This window comes from Equus przewalskii, chromosome 18, assembly GCF_037783145.1.
Source record: "Equus przewalskii isolate Varuska chromosome 18, EquPr2, whole genome shotgun sequence".
NCBI lineage: Eukaryota > Metazoa > Chordata > Mammalia > Perissodactyla > Equidae > Equus > Equus przewalskii.
Genome location: NC_091848.1, coordinates 26,035,752 through 26,055,877, shown reverse-complemented (window position 1 = coordinate 26,055,877; position 20,126 = coordinate 26,035,752). Strand labels below are relative to the sequence as shown.

The window sequence follows — 20,126 nt, the reverse complement described above, 5'->3', positions numbered from 1 at the left end:
TTGATTTGATTTTCTTTGTCTTCAGACTCCTGGCTATACATACTTTGTGTCTTCCAAGGACTTGGGAATAACTTTTAAGGATGAATTCTCATGCCTACATTTTCACAAAGCAGTGGGGAGATACGCAGCATGTTGGATTGACAAGGCCAAGGGGGTCTCAGAAGACCAAGGCACCCCCACAACAGGTTCTTGGAAGATTCTCTAGGCTAACCTCTACCCCAGCGAGCTTAACTTTTCTATCACCAACATCCCGTGGTGAAAGAATACCTTTCCCCAAGCAATGTCTACCAGACAAATGCATCTTTTAGGTAATGAAGAACGTGTCAGTGGGAAATGTATTATTTCTCTTAGACTTTTGAGAATATTGAAGAGAATTCATGATCTTCCTCTCCATACTCAGGAGATTCAGGGAGCTTGGGGAAGAGAACCATTCCAATTCTTTTCTGCTTCTACAACTGGGTTATGAAACAGACGGAGAATATTATATGCCAATATGTCCTGTTGGCTATAGTGGGTCGGTCTTTCTTTATCTATCTTAGGGAGGTCATCAACTTGCTGATCCCAGTCTTCTACAGAAGAGGAATTAAGAAGGTAGAAGAATTGACTCTTTTTAGGAAGGGTATATAATCTAACAAGGGATTGGATAAATGCCACCATGCATTCATATATGTTCTATCTCAAGTCTGTTACGATCAACAAATTCATAACAACTGCAGCCACTTACAGAGCACTTACCTTGTGACAAGCTCTGTCATGGCACTTTCATACATTGTCTATTTAATCCTCATAAAAAATCTGCATGGTGTGCATTATCCCCATTATTTGCACAAGGATGCTGAGTCTCCTAAAGATAAGTAAATACTCCAAGGTCAGATGAGTTTCTAGCCCACGTGCCCCCCAATGCCACAGCACCCCCTGTGTAGGAGATGGCATCTATGGTACACTTCTGCTTTCCACCTAATGCATGTGCTTATTGAGTTGGCAGTGCGTGCCCATTCAGGACGTGGCATATCTTTTAGGCAGTCAGCTGTCTGAAGCAAGGACTCTATCTTATTGATTCTGTACCTCCAGGGCTAGCGTAGTGCCTGAAATGAAGTAATTGCTCTATAGTTATTGATTGTAAAGTTGAACCAAAGTATGAAAAATCTCATAATTAGTGAACACGAATAGAAATTACCACCTGACCAGCCTCAAGTGATAGCTTTTTGTTGGAAGCCACCAAAATAAAAGGGACCCACCTTACTCCATTTGTGGCAGAAAGGGAGAGATGGCTGAGCTTGCAACCCTGCACTCAGGTCTTCTCCTAACTGTGCGGTGAGTGGGAAGACCTCCCACGCCCATCTCTGAGCTGTTGCTTGGACCTTTGAAAGTAGCAGAGGGTCCGGGACAACTGTGAACCCAGGACAGGAAATGCCAGAGTTCTCCCACCTCTTTCCCACCAACGAGAGTTAAGACACTGAGTGGGCAGAGCCATATGGCAGCAAGGGTGCCTGGCAGCTACAGGATCAGAGGAAGTGGCCCTGAAAGGCAGAAGGGGTCTCCATTCTGAGCCCTCTCTTATGGCCCAGAAGCCTACCTGCCTCTGAGCCACGCAAGTCCCTATGGCCATCAGCCCTGCTCGTCTCCAGGAAAGTTTGATCCCTCAGAAAGCCCCGTCCACCCAAAGTTGATCTGAGCTCCCCAGACAGACAGCAGAGCCTGTTAATCTGCATCCAGAGTAAGAATGCCTCAACACACCAGGTTTTTTTAACTTGGGGAGGGTGGAGCAGCGGATAGGAAATGGCTTTGCCCTCTGTCCAACTCTGAGGCAACCCACCACCACAAGCTCTGAGAAACAGCAGTTTTGTGTTGGAACCTGGCACCCAGTGCAGACTTGCTCCTGGAAATGAATTTGGTTCCCCCCCAGCTGCAATGCTCTACTTCCAGCCTCCCTGCCAACACCCCCTTCCAGCTGCCCCTCTCAAAGGCACCATTGTGCCCATCTGGCACAGCAACAGAGGAGGGCTGAAGAGGAAGAAAACATTTTCTGCCCATGGGATGTTCTTAAGCACGTTGTGTGTACATGGCCTCAATGCTGCATTCCTTGAGCCCACACAAACCCGCCAAAACTCCATCATCCCTGTCACAGATGGCAGCCACTTTCCAGTCTAACTGGCCCACCGCAGCTTACTGTCAGAGAACGCAGAGTACACAGCAGGGTGGACGAGGCTGGCGGGAGGTGGGTCATGATGACACTTTTTCAGTACGGCATGCTAGCCTGCCAAAGGAAGGCTGAACGTAGACTCTGAATCTCTGAACTGGAAGGGGATTTAGTCCCGCTTACCGCTCAACAAAAAGATTCATTCTGGCACATTCTGATAAATGCACATCCAGCCTCCTCCTGTTATGCACTGGATAACAATGTTTTAGGCAACGATAGACTGCATATACGACAGTGGTCCCATAAGATTAGTACCATAGAGCCTAAGAGTGTGGTAGGCTATACCATCTATATTTGCGTAAGTATATGCTATGATGGCCGCACAACAGTGAAATCACCTAACAATGCATTTCTCAGAATGTGTCCCTGTCATCAAGTGACGCATGACTGTACTCCAAGGACAGAAAGCTTACTGCTTTTCCAGAAGCCTGTTCTATTGCTGGACAGCTCTGACTTTCAGAAAGTTCTTCCCGATGTTGAACAGGGGTGCATATTCTTCATATCCTTCCCTTGTCAGCACTTAGCACAATGCTTGGAACAAAATGAGTGCACGATAAGTGTTTGTGGGATGCCTGACTGAACTCCCCATCCATTGGGCCTATTTCCACCCTTTGGGGGCACATAAAACATGCCTTTTTGCTCCACCACGTGGCTGCCCTTCATAGGGCTGAAGATCTATCTTCCATGTCATCTCCTATTGATCTTCATTGAGCTAAACATCCCTAGTTCCTTATATCACTCAATGTGATAAAGACCCATGACTTTTCTGACCACTCTTCTCTTGACAGACTCCATTTTTTTCCAGTGTCTTCCTTAAAATAAAAAATCAAATCCCTTGTATCTAGAATACTCCAAAAATGGTCTCATAGGTAACAAAGCACAAGATTAGCAGGCATCAGGTACATGCTCTGTAAGTTGGACTGTCTTCTTGATCTTGCCATTTGCATCTTGTACAGGAAGACTGCAGGTTCATGAAGCCTGCCACGAACCTGAATAAATTTGGAAAAGAAGGAGCTTCCTTAGTTTCACCAAGTCAATGTTTCCTCATCTGTAAAAATGAGGATACAAATAGCAATATTGCAGCGTTGTAAGGAGCAGACATAAAATCTATGAAGTGCCCTGTTCATAATAGTTACTCAATACATGATATATATTAATATTATCATATAACATTTGTGTGTATTAAATTAGTATCTAACTGCCCATGATAGACATCAGCTCCTAAAATGATATAAAACAGCCCCTCTGAAAACAGGGGAAGCCACTGTCCTGTAAGATTTACCTACATGCCAGGCCGATCTTTTGTGTGTGTAGATAGTTACTGGACTGACTTTCAAATAATACTATTACTACTCATCAATACCTCTCAGTTTACTGCCTTTTCTTCCCTCAGGATACATATCAGATTATTCACACTAAAAATATTCTCTTAGGTCTTCTCTCGGAAAAATAGACATCATTGTTTGCCCTGGCTGCCTTTCTTTCACTCCCAGTAAGTTTCTCTATTCTGGCCATAGGCCCTGCAGCTATGCAGATGTCCACTGCCTTCTCAGTGGTGGGCTGGAGCCAGCTTGCTTGTTGGCACATCTCTTCCCAGTTCCAATTCTGCTTTCAGTGATGTCACATTGGTAGCTTAACATTGGCCATAGTGGAAGTATTTACACCATGGAACACCACAATCAGATCTTCCTTTTTTTTTTTCTGAAGATCTTGCCATTAAGCATTTAGCAGCACACCACTGCCTCTAGCATTGACCTGCTGTGAGCACCTTGAGGCCAGGGCCTGTGTTGTGTTTCTGCTCCATCCCCAGGGTCTAGCACACAGTAAGTAGGTTCTCATCATTCTTGATGGATGAATGAATGCTTTTGTCTTCTGTCTCTTAATGTCTCTCTCATATATGATGCCCCTATCTCTCACATCATGCCCTGTGTGCCCTATTCTTGTTACCAACTGTTCAGATATAGATTTCCCTTGGCTGTGATCAGAGGACCACTTCTGGCAGACTTGGATTAACCTTCCATATCTCTCCCCATTCAGTCCACTTCATTCAGTCAATATATTCATCCTGGGAAGTTGTGGGAATTCATCTGAAAGGAAGGAAACCTTGTCAGTTTTCTTTAAGGAACACCTTGGTTTCCATTTTGGGATTTCTCCACACATTCTTTCTTTCAATTAACAAATAATTTTATTGGACATCTGATATGGGTAAGACCTGCTAGGAACTATGGATAACACAGAGCTGTGTAACATATGGTACCTACCCTCTGGGAGCCTAAAGTCTCCTGTGGACAGGCGAATATGCAGAGTACATGGCAGGATATACATTCCACATAAGAGAGAAAATCAAAGCAATGAAAATTCAGAGAAGGGGAAGATCAGTTTCTAGCTAGAGCATTGTGAAAACCTCATAGAGGAGAGAGCTTTTGAGTTGGAAGGGTAGGATTTTCATAGGCACAAAAGAGCTGATGGGCAGTTTAGGCAGAAACAAAAGCGAGGAGGCCCACCTCCATGGCAAATACGTAGAACAATTCTGGCTACCATGGCTGGCTTTTGCCGGGGCCCACCTAACCCTCTTCTTTAGCTACTCTCTTCTTTCCAAACCAAAGGGGACCTTGAACCAGTGCCGAGGCTTCCCCTTAGTCTAATTTACATTCCAATCTTCCAGGCCAATTCACAGAGAAAACATCCTCCCCACCTACCTACCAAAGCAGAAATGCTCCCCCTATAAATGAGCACTACCACTCCCATCCTTACCTGGGCCCTACAGGACCCTGGGGTTGTACAGGGTGGTATATCAGTGCTTTCCCTTCACCTAATGCCTATCAGCATCCTATTCCCTCAGACAAAGGGGTGAGGATCTTGGCCAGGTATTTATGTCAGCCACCCCTCTGCCCCTGAGTATATATCTGAGCCTTTGACATGGAACCCAGGCATCAAGGGAGGCCACTCTCTCCTCCTGCCCATCCCACTCTCAGCCCATCAGAACCCCTATTCAAGTGTGTCCAGATGTTGTCCACCTCTTCCTCAGTCCTCTCTCTTCCTCCCCACTGTAAATGAAATATTAGTTTCTCAAGACATTGCCCAGCACTTCCCTCCTTCCCTCTTCAAAAGATGCCCCCTCCTATTTCTCACTCACTAGGGAAGGAAAGGACTCCAGTATCATCCCCAGACCAATGTCCCACCTCTACCTTCAGCATCTTCTCCTCCACTCCATCTACTTTTCATCTTAGGCATTCTCAAGTTCCTCTTCCCTCTATGCATCTATCCAACAAGTATTCGTTGGGCATCTCCTTTGCCTCAAACATCCATGAGAAACCTTTTCCTCATTCATATTACCCTTTTAGATCCTATCTTCTCTTTCCAGCCCCATCTGCCACCAAACCATATAGCTATTCTGACTCTGCCTTCACTACCACCCCAGCTACCCCTCGAGACCTTAGTTAAGCCCAACATCCTTTAAGAGACAGCTGTGTAATCCAGGAAGGTCACTTACCAACTCCAGGCTTTATTCTCATTTTGGTAATTACAGATTACCAAATCTAATGTTCCATCTGGCTTTACCATTCTAAGATGCTGTGCTTTGGCCCTCAGTCAGCTGCCAAAATTCTTCTTCACAAAAATCACTCACGACCTCTTGATTGCCAATCCAAATGACCAAAGGTCTAATTCCAGATCTGCTGACTCTGATTAGCTATGTGACATTGGGCCATTCCTTTCACCTCTTTAACTCCTATTTTTCTCATTTATAAAATGAGGTAATTGACTGAATAACCTTTCAAGACTCTTCGGGTCTTTGATTCCACGAGAACACAAATCAGGAGAAGAGAGAAAGCGAGAGATCCTTTTTGGAGAGTGGACAGGGAAGGATTCATGGAGAAAATGGCATGAAAATCTTCATGGTAGAGATTTGGAAGAAAAGCACAGAAAGGATGCCAGGGTGTCCTCCAGGGTCTCCTACCACTAGGAGACTGTAATAATGGGCCTAGACAGGATCATCATCCACCGATCAATAATTCTATAATGAAAGATTCAGACTGACAACACCTGAACCCACTAACCAATTGGAAATCACCAAAAAATGAGGCCAGCAAACTATGTGCCTCCTAATGAGATGCACTAGGAAATACGCAGCCCCATTGATAAAGCATTCTTGCCAAAAAGTCAACCCTGAATCTGATCAAGCCTCTAGATCTAAAAGTACCAATTTAGTGAAAATACAGGAGATAGACTGGGAATACGTTTAAAAGACACCTCAGAGATACAATTCATAAAATCCAGAATCTGGGATAAGACTACAGCCTTACTTCTCAAAGTGTGGTCCATCACACACATTGCATCACTATCACCAGGGAGCATGTAGAAATGCAGAGTCTGGGGCCCCACCTCAGACCTCCTGAATCAGAATCTGCATCAGAATAACCCTGAAGTGATTTGTATGCACACTGAAGTTTGAGAAGCACTGTTGTACAGGACAAAGGACGCATTTCTTTCAATAGATATTAAAAGACAGGAAAAAAAGGACAAGGAATTTACAGATCAAAAGAAATCTAAGAGGCATATCAACCAAATTCAATCTGTAGACTTTTCAGACAAACCAATCATTTTTAAAAATGAGACGAGGAAATTTGAACAATTACTGGATATTTATCTATATCAAGGAATTATTATTACTTTTTTAATAGTGATAATAGTATTGGAGTAATTCTTTTTTTGTCTTATTTAAAGATACATACAGAAGTATTTGTAGATGAAATGACAGAATATCAGGAATTTAGTATAAAATAGTTCAGTATGGAGGTGGGGAAATAAACTGGGGTAAAGTTGAGGCAAGATTAGCTACAAGTTGCTAATTGCGGAAGCTGAGATTTGGGATATGTGGGATTTATTATTCTCTCTTCTTTCCTATATATTTGGAAATACCTATAATAAAAAGATTTTAAAAGAAAGACCAAAAAGGAGTCATCAAAGATGGTGGGGACGAATCAAGATAACACAGTGGCAGGGAACCCAAGAAAGAAAATTTCAAGCTGAAAGGGGACAAATGCCCCCAGATCCATTGAGTCCCGGGTTACACCTTCCATCTGTCCTGGAAGAGGTCATTCCAGAGAGCAGACACAGTCCAATGGCAGGAGTACGAAATAAAACCCTCTGCGTTCTAAACCAGAGAAAATCGACGTAGTCTGTGGCACCGTGAATTGAGGTTAGAAGAAGGGAGAATTTCCTAGTTGCTAAAAACTGAAACAGGTCATCAAATAAATTATGGGATCTCCTTCTCTGAGGACCTTCAGAAATAGGATCGACAGGGCTGAAATGGAGGCGGCCTCGCTCAGGAGGGATGAGGTTCCGCCACCTTTTCCAGGTCACCGAGGCCGGCAGGCACCGGGGCGCGGAAAAACCTGCAGCCGGGCCGGGAAGCATCAATGCCCTCCCTCACCTCCTCTGCCCTCTGTCCCTCTCAAGGAGCACGGAGAACTTGGCAGGTCCTTGTTCTGCCCAGAATTACGGAGATTTTAAGAATCGGAGAGATGCAGCGGCGGAGGACGGGGGCGGGAGATGAACACGAATTCCCAGTGCGTTTCATGTGCACATAGATGGGTTTTGGCTTCCTAATGCGGTTTCCGGTTACCTTCGCACCGGCCCTCCACCAAACAAACAAACCGTCCCTGGCTCAGAAAGAATCAGAGCTACGGGTATTGTCCTCGCAAGAGGGACCGATGTTGAACGTTGCCGACAGCTGCGGCGGGCGCAGCGGGGCCTGGGAGGAGGCGGGCGCGGGCCGCTCCGGGCCTGGGCGCCGGCAGATTCCTGAACGGCTTCCAAGGAGGCAGGAGCGGGGCTGGTCTCGATGCACCGCGCCCCACCCCGTGCCTGCAGCGCCGCCTCGGACCCAAGCGGCCCGCCGCCCTGTGCTCGCCGCACGCGCACACGGTGAGCAGGATTCCGGGCGTGTGCGCGCTCGCTGCCCGGGACAAGAGCTCTGTGTTTCAGCCCCACACTGGGCTATAAATACCTGGGTTCCGCTGCCGCGCAGCCTGCGCTTGGAGGGGAGCCTGCCAGCTCAGTTCTAGGTTAGGGATGGCTAATGGGGCACGCAGGGACCGCCGCCCTCCTTGAGCTCTCCCCGGGAGCCCCCCGGGTCGGAGCCTGGGGAGGGGGCCGGATGACGTCATGGAACTGTTGGAGGATTTAGCTCACAAACCCGCCCGGGAGCGGCCCCGAGCCGGTGTTCCATTTAAGCCGACAGTGTACCACACTCTCGGCTCCACTTTCCCAAACACGGCACGACAACTTTCCACCTGTCCCCAGATGTCAGCGGGCCTGGGGTTCTGAAGGAAATCAGGGTGTGATGACCAGACCAAAACCCCAGATAATGAGCATGTACGTATGGGCTGGCAAGGCTCTCACTAGCATGGGTCAAGCCAAGAGCCCATTAAAATGCTTCCAGCAAGGTCTCAGGTAGTGGGAGAATGATTTCAGGCCAAAGTATGCCCCATGGCACAGGTAACATTATTACTAATTCTAATAATAATGCAGACAGCTATGGAATGTTACTGCCTTCCAGAGACCAATCAAACCCTTGAAGTAGATGTTATTGCCCCATCCCTACCCTCATTTTACAAATGAAAAAACTAAAATTTTGTGAAAATTTGTAAAATTAAAATTTAAAGCCCAAAGAGATTAAGGAACCAACGCAGGATCACACAACTAGCAAGTGACAGAGCTAAGATTTAACCCGGATCTCTCTTCAAGCCCAGGCATGCTCTTTCCAAGACGCTGCATTGCCTCTCAGTTTTCAAATAGGTGCATTCCAAGGGTGGGGGCATCTCTGTCCAACAGTCTCCAGGCTCCCCCCACTTCTGTTCTATTTGTCCCAGGAAATAATGGGGGACGGCGACAATCTGTCGGAAAGCAGAATGAGGACTGTTTGCTCTTCCAGAGAGAGGTTACCGGCTTACCAAGTTAATAGCTAACACTCCTAGCTTGTTTTGACTGGAAAGGGAGGGGACAGGGTATACTTAAAACTGCAGTAGGGAAGAAGGGTGATCTGTGGAGTACTATGTGCCAAGGTCTGTGTTGTGCTAGTGGTATACTTTTTTTTTTTTACGAAGCTAGCACAGAGGCAATAATAATAATAATACTGGTATCCAACATTGATGTGCCAGTCACTGCCCTGAGTACTCCACAAGATAGAGTAATGGTGGGAGATCTCAATTATTCAAACAACAGCTGGAAGGTTAATTTTGCTGTAAGTCTGGCATCAGCAAAAGTCCCGGTTTGCCTCACTGACTTTCATCTCTAAAGCAGGACCTGTCATCTGACTGCTGGGGTTTGCATCCTACCTCTGCCAGCTTGGAAAGTGGAAGTTGTGTAGCCTTGAGCAAGCACCGGAACCCCTGTGAGACCCTGTCAGTTGAGGGTGGCGATGGTGCCTCCCTCATCGCATTCACGTGAGGATCTCAAGAGACAATGTAGGTGAAGGACCAACCCAGTGTGCAAGGACGCTCCCGCCGCGCTTGAGCCGCTAATATTATTATTATTACCTCTCAGAAGAGAGGGGGCATTTTCACCAAGAATGAATACATTAAGGTGATACGGTAGAAGTAACTACAACCAAGAAGGAAAGTGACTGTGCTGTCCAGGAGGTAGTAAGGATTTGGGAAGACAATGCTGGGCACAGAGTTGAGCAAAGCTCGTTTCAGAGGGTTTGGAGAAAAGAAAAGTCTGAGCCACTGAGATTCTAGCCTAAATCCCTAAATAAGAATATGTGTGTAAAGGATGGAAGAATGGGAGCATTCCAAACTAAATTTCTAATGATTCATTAATCCTATTGAGAAGAAGAAGGAAGAGTTAAAAAAAAAAAAAAAAAGTCACCATGACAGGAACAGGGGGCTCTGAGTTGAGCCCATGCTTTCAGGGGACTGTACACATACACGCAAAGGCAGGGTGTGAGCATGCAACCAGGTGTCAACGCACAAAAGCAACTCAGACCTATGAGCCTGGCTTCCAGCAAGCTGAAGACCAAGCAGAATGTTAGACAGTGTTTGAAGCAAAAAAAAAAACATGGAAAGCATAACTCATTAGGACTTTGCCATTCCAAAAGAGTTTTTATCTTTTCCAGAGAGAGTAGCTCTAACCAAAAATGGAAGAATGGATGCTAAAGATGGATACCACAGCCCAAGGTAGATCAATAGAGAACTCTCCAGCCGTGGAAAACACACGCATTTGAATCCAAGTTGCTGGACAAGCCTATAGATGTCATTCCAGGGCCACTTTGACAAATCTAGGAAACAGTAGGTTCCCTCCAATAAGAGGCAAACAGACAACGCCCCAGTTTTCAAAAAATTAGAAAAGGGTATATTCTGGAAACCACAGATTTCTACACTTCATCCTGTCCCTGGCAAGATTCTGGAATAGAGTATTAACCATATATTTTCCCTTTACACACAGATATTAGTGACTTAATACGAGTTCTCTTTTTCCTTTTCTGACAGAAGTTGCAGGGTGTAGTCTTGGAAATGCTATTTGATCTCAGCACAATGTCCTATGTTTTAGTGGAAAGAACACAGGATTGAGGTCTGGAGACCTGGCTACAAGTCAGCCTCCACCATTAATAAGTTGGGTGATCAAAGGCAAGCTCCTTAACCTCACTGGGTTAAGGGGCCTGAAATGGGGCCTTAGGTCCCTCTCATCTCTAAGGTCCATAATTCCACATTGTAATGAGAAGTAGGCTGGGTGACAGTCCCGTCCAGAGGATGCAGCCCCGATAGGGCAGCCACATCCCGAGGGCTGTATAATGCATGATGTCTGGAGTACTAAACTGACCAAGGAGATGGCTTGCTCCCTGTTTTTGCCCTTTATATACATGTACTAATAACATAACCCTCAAATGATAGGAGAGCTATAGCAAAGGGTCATAGAATGAAGATTTAAAATAAATTATATGGACTGGAGGAGGCTTGGGCTGAAAGCCAGATGAAATTAACTGACATAAATGTAAAGCTCTATGTCTAAGTTATTTAAAAAAAAAAAATACCTACAGAAGCTCAGGATAGGGAGGAGCTGGCGGAGAAGCAGACGATGAGCTGAGGGTCTGGGTGACTGAGATGACCACCCATTCAAGCTGCAGTGACTCAGCAGTTATCTAGCTGCTAACTAAAGAGTTAGCACAACTTTAGTCATATTTAACAATAAGGATAGTGATAACGGTGACATGTGTTGAGTCCTTACATGGGCTTCCCACATTATCTCATTTCTGGGGTGTGATAGCATCATAGGATCACAGCCCAGGAAGTGCTGGTGCCGTTGCTGCCTGTGCCATCAGATCCTGTCGTTGATGTTGTTTTCGATGCTGGGGGTCTTCCAGAGTAGGAGAGTAACAAACTGTAGTGTGTGCAGAACAGGGCAACCAGGATGGGGAAAGTCTGAAAACCAAGGCCCACAGGAGGGGGCTGAGAGAGTTGATGGTGCTCAACCCAGAGGAGGCACAAGCAAATGATGGTATGTGAGAGAGGTGAATAAAGGAGAGGTTAAGACTTGGGCTCTGACCGCCTGCTGTCAAACCTGTGTTCTTCCATTAGTAAGTTGTGTGACTTTGGGCAAGTTACTCAACTGCCTCTGTGCCTCAGTTTCCCCAAAAGTAAAGAGAGGGTAGTCATAGTAACTAATTTATAAGATTATGATGAAGGTAATAAATGAGATGTGTATAAACGCTTACCTCGCAGGTGGCAATGCTTAATACATATGCACAATGGTGATGGGGATTATCATTATGTATCTGGTGGGCTGTCCCTATGGAGGAGGAAGGAGGGTTATTCTGTCAGCTTCAGAAGGGAGAAAAGGACCAATAGGTGGAAGCAGGAAGAAAAAGAATCTGATTCAACATAAAGAAACTTTTCAAACAATCAGAACTTCCCAGTGAAGAAATGGGTTCCCAATTACCAGAGAAGCCCACTCTATTCCATTTTGTAGTTGGGGAAACAAGTCACAGGGATGAAAAGATACCACAAATTAAGAGCTTCAAAGAAATCAGGTGGTTAAGCCAATATGAATGGCAACAAACCCTACCTTTCTATTCCTTCTCTGTTGAGAAATCTCTGGAAGTTTGGATTTGTAGGTAACCTCCAAGACAGTGGATTTTTGTTGCATGCTTTTGGTTTTTCCTGCCTCACAGTAAGCAAGATAAAGAGCCAGGGCTTTGTAGTCAGATTCCTTAACTTTGAACCCCTGCTCTGTTATTTATCAGCTGTGCAGTCTTGGATAATTTAGCCCACCTCTCTGGGTCTGGTTTTTTCTTCTGTAGATTAAGTAAACTCACTACAATCCTGAGGAACAAGGATCAGAGCTAATGTATTTCTTGCTGCGTTGGTAAACACTGTGCCAAAGTGGGCTGGCTTTATAGATACGCGAGACAGGCAAATTCAAGACTTCTGGCCTTTTGTGCCTGCTGGGGGATGCAGAGGGTGGAGACTGGATAAAGAAACTCTGCTACATCAGCAAGCACGTGTGCCAAAGTTGCACTTACGATACAGATACGGGAGACAGGCAAATTCTGAAAGCTTTCCAAATCTTAAAGTCTTGTACTTCTCACAGGAGGGACAAAATAAGAGGAGGTAAAATGAAACTTTTCTGTCATTTGCTGAGAATCTACTGTGTTAGGCTCTGAACTCAGTGTCCCACCAAATCTTCACAACGCTTAAGAAGGGGCACGATTGGTGATATTCAGGTTAGACTGGAGAACAGTTTTGCAATTATCGTGTGAACCATCCCTAAAGCCCTTTTAGACCTGTAGAGGGTCCTGGACCCATCTCACAAAGTGGTCAAAGGCCTGAGCAACTTTGCCCAAGACTCAGCTTCTGACAGAAGCAAGCTGGTGGCTGAGAGTTTGTCACATCCTTCCTGAGAACTCCCACTGCAAACAAAGACACATAAACACACACCCAGAGCACCTTGGATTGGGATACGCTGAGCACACTAACACGTGACTTTTTCTCTCTACCCCTCAGTGTGACGGCGTTGGGGTAGACCTGAGCAACATCTTCCTCGAAGGTATTGCCATTCTCAACATTCCCAGCATGTACGGTGGCACCAATCTCTGGGGAGAAACCAAGAAGAACCGGGCTGTGATTCGGGAAAGCAGGAAGGTCGTCACGGATCCCAAGGAACTGAAATTCTGCATCCAAGGTAAGCCAGGCACAAGGAAAATTACTCTAGGTCAGTGCCCCGGTGGGAAGGGTATTCAGGTGGATCTGTTAGTAAACTGTTTTAGGGCCTATAGGAGACTCTAGAAAGCCTGACAGCCCGACGAGGATCTGGTGTGCTGGGGATGTGCTGACTCATCATCCCTGATCTTGCAAAGTTTAAAACCTAATTGAGAAGAGAACATTCACAATAAGGGAGCCCTAAATGACAGTCAGTCAAAATGTGCGACTCCCTGAGGTCAGGAGTCAAACGCTGCTCCTGTCCAGATTACCAGTGTCCTCCACTACATAAATTCAATAGTCAGTTCTCAACCTTGATCTCACTTCACCTATCAGCAGCATTTGACCCACTGATCATTCCCTCTTCCCAGAAACATTGTTCATTGGCTTCTAGGACTTCACATGTCCCTGATTTTCCTCCTACCCCACTGGTAATTTATTCTCAGTCTTACCCCACTGGTAATTCGTTCTGAGTCTCTTTTGCCAATTCCTCATCTTCTCTCTAACCTCTTGGTGCAGGCGGGTTCCCAGGCAGGGTCCTCGACCCTCTTCCCTTTTCTGTCTGTACTCACTTCCTTGATGACCTCATCCACTCCTGAGATTTTATTTAAATACCATGGGAGTGCTGATGACTCAGCATGTCCAAAACTGAACTCCTAATGTCCCTCCCCCAAACCTTCTCCACCCACAGCCTTCTCCATCTCAGCTGATGATAACTCCAACCTGCCCGTTGCTCGAGCCAAAAAACTTGGCACCATCCTTCACTCCTCTTTTTATCTCACAGCTCACATAGAATCCATCAGAAAATCTGTTAGCTCTACTTTTAAAAAACATCCAGGATCAAGCCACTTCTCACTACTGCATTCCTACCACCACCTTGGTCTGAGCTGCCATTTTCTGTCCCCTGGACTACTGCACAGCCCCCTGACTGGATTCCCTGCTTCTACCCCTGCCCTGTAGTCTCCTCTCACCACTGCATCAGAAACCCCAGCGAAAATATGTCAGATGATGCCACTCTCCTGCTCAAAATCCTGCAGTGGCTCAGAGTAAAAGCCAAAGATCTTCATGTGGCCTGAAGGGCCCCAGATGGTGTGGCCTCCCATTATCTCTGAGACTTCATCTTCTACTACTCTCCCCCTCACTCCCTCTGCCTCCACCACCCTGGCTTCTCTAACACAGCAGGTTCCTTCCATGAACCAACTATTCTTTCTGCCTGGAACAACAAAGTGGTATGCCTTAGAGGCCATCAGCTGGGCCTTCCCCTTTTAACTCACCAGAATACAGAGCACAGCTTTCTTAAAGCTACCTTGACCCCAGGGCCAGCCTGGTGGCACAGCAGTTAAGTTCCCACGTTCTACTTCAGTGGCCTGGGGTTTGCCAGCTCAGATCCCAGGTGCAGACCTACACACCACTCACTTGTCAAGCCATGCTGTGGCAGGCATCCCACATATAAAGTAGAGGAAGATGGGCACAGATGTTAGCTCAGGGCCAGTCTTCCTCAGCAAAAAGAGGAGGATTGGAGGCAGATGTTAGCTCAGGGCTAATCTTCCTCAAAAAAAAAAAAAAAAACCTTCACCCCTACCCCTTACTAGCCATTTCCACCAGTGAACCAAGTGGGGACTCAGTCAGAGTTCCTGGCAGCTCTGATTTCTCTGTGGATTGGATGAATGGCTCCAAACTGATCTTCAGGGGTTCTCAAAGAACTGGTGAGCTGGGGGAGAGAGGCCACGTGTGAGGGCATTGGCAAAGACACCACACCAGGAGGCAGGAGACTAGGTTCGAGTCCAAGTGCTGCCACTAACCTACTTTTTAGCATCTCAGGTTTTTTTGCTATAGAATCAGCATCTCATGTAAAATTTTGATAATTGAATGGATGAGTTGAACCAGATCATTGATTCTTAAACCAGGCCTGCTTGTTGAAAATGAAGATTCCTGGGCCCTAACCCAGATCTCGCTAATCAATCTCTGGGTTTGTTCCTGGGAATCTAAATTTGTAATGAGCTTCCCAGACGACTCTGCTGGGCTGCCAGGTTTGAGAAGCACTGACGCAGACAAGCGTTCATGACTCTGGATCTGTGGTCTTGGATGTCCCAGGCCATTAGTGTTAAGACTGGATGTGATCCCACCAGTAGAAGGAGACAAAATTTGGCTGACCACCGAAAGGAGAGGTTACTTGCTTATTTCAGACACATCTATTAGACAATCAGATTGTTATATTCCAAGGCAAAGTCATCAAGAGGCGTCATCTCCACACCTTCATCCTTTAAGAGAGGACTCAGGACTTCTTATTTCTCTGTTGCGCTCTTAAGTCCCCTTTATTTCACACAGTGAACTTTTCAATTTGTATGAATTATTAAACTGAATAATGTGTTTCTCCTTCCTCCCTTGGCAGGGGAAGTTGTGGGTGCTAGCAGAGGGTGGGGGAAGCGCTGGAGGTTGTAGAAAATTCCTGCAAACTTTCCCACCCTGGTGCCCCTGCCCCAACCCCCACTCTGGCATCCAGCCCCATCAGAACAGTGTCAGGGGGCTTGGGGAAGCTCTTGCTGAGGATGTATTCTGGTTAAGACTCAAGGACTACCTTCATCTTCCCCTTCCATGTCTGACCATATATCTTCCCCTTCAAGCAAAAGTAATGTGTCTGCTGATCGCTGTTGACTATCATATACAGGAACTCTCTTCCTCAAATCCCCCTTTCCCACCCCTAGAATGTGCTTTCAGAGCTAAAATGAAGCTGCTTCCTGTTCTTCAGAGAAGGACATGAGCTGATCAAAGTGGAGGCCAAGAAGGGGGCCCTGGCTTCTGGGTTTTGCAGAGACACCAACATTGAGCTTTCGTTTTGAAAGGGTTGTGATCTCATTTAAATTGAGATGTTAGTGGGGGAAAGTTAAAGAGGCAACCTATTTTTATGGAAAAGCGTTGGCCTGGGAGTCAGGAGACCTGGGTTCCAGTCCAGACTCTGCCTTTCACTCGTGTGTGACTTTGGGCAAGTCCTTTCACCCTCTTGGGTTTCAGTTTTTATTACCTGCAAAATAGGCAAGTCCAACAATCATATAGGTTCCTATAAATCATAGGTTCCTTACGATTCCACGGAATTAAGGCATGGCAGGTTTCAGTCTAGGTAGACTCCTTGAACAGGATTGTATGGCAAGTTTCTTCTTTCTTTCAGTGTACTTTGTCCCACAGTTTATAGGCCAGCAGCTGAGAAGGTAGGAATCTCTCTCTTCAGGGTCTTCATTTGTCGGGATTCTTTACTCCTTGGAAGTTTCATTGGGATTGGAGGTGAGGGAGAAGCCAGGAAAGAGTGGTGGGAGGAAGGGGATTTATCACAAGAAGTGTAAGCAGAAATGACAGTAGAAGGGGTTACTGTCCAGTCTCTCTCATCACAGGTCAGTCTTTCTCCTTGGAAAAGCAATCCAAAAAAAAGGCGTTTAAGATTAGCATGGAACGTGTCCTATAAAAACATTAGCTGATTAGAAAGCAATAAGTGATACTGGGGAAAGCAGCAAACTTGCAGTTGAATGACCTGGGTTTCAATTTAGGCTTTATACTTTCTAGTTTTATAAACCTTGGGAAGTTACCCAAACTCCCTGAGTCTCAGCTTCCTCATCTGTAAAATGGGCATAATGATACCTATCTTGTTATGAAGATGATGGATGTTAAAGTGCCTGGAACACAATTTAAGCTCAGACATTGTTGGGGTTTTTTTAATTCTCCTCACCTTTAATCCTATTTTATGCTAGAGTACGCCAGTCAAATTCCTGATTTCAAAGTTCTCATCTTTAACATGACCTTCTACCTGCATTATCACTGAGAAAGAGCAGAGCTCCTGCCAAACTCCAGCCCAGCCTTTGTCCTAGAAGATTAAACTTATACCATCAATTGTACCTACTGTCTCTTTTCCCAGACTTTCCAGATTCCAAGGACGGAGGCTGGGTGTTATTCATCTTTGTGTCCCCAGTGCCTGACCCAGTGTAGTTAGTCATAAAAAGGTTGTTGGATAAACGAGAGGTATTTGAGCATTGGTTCTTGTTCGTTTTTTTAACACCAATAAAAATAGTGACAGATAGTCTCCTGTATTTATATTTCACTTTGGCTTGCAAATATTTTTGCATATATTAACTTAATGTAACCCTAACCAGAAACCCTTAAGTAAGGTTATACTCACTCCCTCCATATTCCTATTTCATATTTTGGGAAAAACAGAGGTCCAGAGAAGGGATAAGACTTACACAATTTACATCCAGGGATGGCATCAGAATCAAGTCCATGTTTCCTAGACTAGCCCCAAGTGCTAATGTCCAATTAAAAATTTACTGCAGGTCCTACCATGTGTATTGTACAAGCCAGGCACTCAGAAAATGGGAAGGTTTATGACCCAGTCCAAGGAAAGACTCCGCATATACTTGTTGAAATCCTGCCCCTCCTGCAAGGCCTACCTCAAGAGCCATCTCCTTTCTGGAGCCTCTGGTGGCCCCTCTGGAAGGGAGTCCAGCCTCTGAATTCCAAGAGCACTTAATTTTCCCTTCTGTCTTGACAGGACACTGATTGTGGGTTGCCCTGTTTCATAGGCCCATGTGTCTTTGTCATGTCTTTCTCCTACCAGTACCTGGAAAGTGAGGAGGACATGTTCTTCATCTTTGTGTCCCCTTCAAAGCCTAACATCCTACCTGGCTCACATTGTTCTACAGAAATGTTTGTTGCAGGGAGGGAGAGAGGGGGAAGGGATCTTGCCTGTGGTCTGCCAGCACTGTGGGCAGTAGATTCTGGAGCTGGATAGGAATAGGAATTTAGTGAAAAATCTTGGGAAAAAAATAGTTTTATAAAGAGTTATATGTGAGAATTTCGTTTCAAGGAACCGTTAGAAACTCATTTGATAAGTAAGATGTGCTGGCTGTCTTCAAATAAGTAATTCAAATATAGCTTAGAGAACTTGTAGTTGAGAGTCAGTGCAGAGAAAGGGACTAAACATTGAACTAGAAGTTAGAAGACCCAGGTTTTCCCACCACCAACCTTGTAACAGTGGTTGAGTCATTGAACTTCTCCACGCCTCCATTTCAACCCTTACAAAATGGAAACAATTATAGTCTCTCTCCCTCAGCACCACTTTGAGGGTTAAATGAGATCCTCCACATAGAGCACTTTGCAGAGTGCCTGGAACATGGTGAGTACTTGATCAATAGTAATCGGAGTTATCATTAGGCGATAATGGAAGGTATCTAGTATGTGATAAGAAATGGGCCAAATTTAGAATTTCTCTCTCTTGACTTCTGCTTCAGGAATTGTCTTTGGTCTAGATTATCTTTAAGTTACCTGTGGCTCTAACAACCTGTAATTCTAGAGTTATTTGTTGGCACTGTGCTTAAGCGTGTTTGGTTGTTGCTACCTGAGCTGGTTATCCAGTGAAGCAAGATGGATATAAAGGATGCCAGTCTTGAATCCAGGTCAAGCACCAGTGGCATGACGCAAAGCTGGGTCAGTCCCCGTGAGGTTGGGGAGCAAAGCCTGGGGAAGCTTGGCCATTGTTTCTCTCTGGGCCCACCCTAGATATGAATGCAGGGACATCCTACACATTTTCTCAAACTCTTCACTGAGCCTCATACGTGCCCCCACCCAGCCTTCAGCCTTGAGCCAGCAGCAGCCTTGAGGCTGTGTCACCACACCTGGCTCCTCTGGCTATCTGATACTAAAGTAACATTGCTCTCAGAGATTTCTTAGTCAATCTCATTTGACTACGGGATGTCCTAGACAGAATTCTAACAGAGAGGGCAAAATCTCCCCAGGCTTTCACCAGGTAATTATTTTTGCAATTCCTGGTAAACAAAGACAGGGAAGACAGACACCGTTGGTAGAATCTACACTTTGAGTCAATTTCCCAGCAGTGGGGACAGCCTTTCTGTCATTTATTTAACACACACTTACAAGCATCTACAAAGTGCCAGGCACCAGGGAAAAATGATGAGCAAAAACATAGTTCTACAGTTATTAGAGAGTGCAGGAGCCAGCCATCAATAAAATAATCCCACAGATATGGATGTAATTAGGATCCGTGGTAAGTGTTGAGAAGGAGAGTCGCATGACTACTCAGGACCCCAACAAGGCCAGCTGGCCAGTGTGTAGCTCACAGGTATGCCTCTCCAGCCTTGTTACTCCAGCCAGCTGAGCAGGCACTCACATAGGCACCCTCCTGGCAAGGGCATACAGTCATCCAATCTGCCGACAGATGCCGAGGTCTTGACTGGGAAGGGGAAAACCCTCCCACTCCAAGGTGAGTTGACTCCAGTACTTTTCAGGCACGCGTGGTTCAATCTACCTGTGCACTGTGCCCATGTGGGTTTTCACTAATTGCATGGACCATACCCTAAGTCCCAAAGCAAGGGAATGGGACGCCCCCAAGGCATCTCAGACTCACATTCCTGGTAGGGAGCTAGAGCTCAGATGAACACAAAAAACAATTGTGAGCATGTGAGTTCTTTACGTCTTAGGAATTTCTTTTCACTTGTATGAAACCATAAAAGAAAGTGGCCTGTTGGGTTCAGGAGCTGTCCAGGGTTGTAGGTTTCCACTCTTCCCATTGGGTGGAGATCTGACCAGAAAGATGGTCATGGTGAGCAATAGTCAGCCACTTACCACTTATTCAGGTTGAGAGAAAATAGAAATGTTCCTAAAAGGTGTGCGTTTCACAGAGGTCTCTGACCAAGGTCTCTCCTGGGGCCTGAGATAGAGCAAGG

General features: G+C 45.7%; 1 protein-coding gene and 1 long non-coding RNA gene across 8 annotated transcripts in view; one reads left to right on the top strand and one right to left on the bottom strand.

Annotated features, from left to right (window-relative positions):
* Positions 1-20,126, top strand: part of DGKG (diacylglycerol kinase gamma) — a 236,133-nt gene that overhangs the window by 177,316 nt on the left and 38,691 nt on the right. For all 7 annotated transcript variants that reach the window (XM_070582487.1, XM_070582490.1, XM_070582486.1 and 4 more), the window contains one exon: positions 13,204-13,381. In XM_070582487.1, coding sequence (XP_070438588.1) covers positions 13,204-13,381 — 178 coding nt within the window. The remainder of the gene's footprint in view (positions 1-13,203; positions 13,382-20,126) is intronic.
* On the bottom strand, positions 2,614-8,368 carry LOC139077011 (uncharacterized). Its single transcript, XR_011529124.1, has 2 exons — positions 8,211-8,368; positions 2,614-3,189 (listed from the first exon to the last, which is right to left on the bottom strand). It is a non-coding gene; the product is annotated as an uncharacterized lncRNA (long non-coding RNA).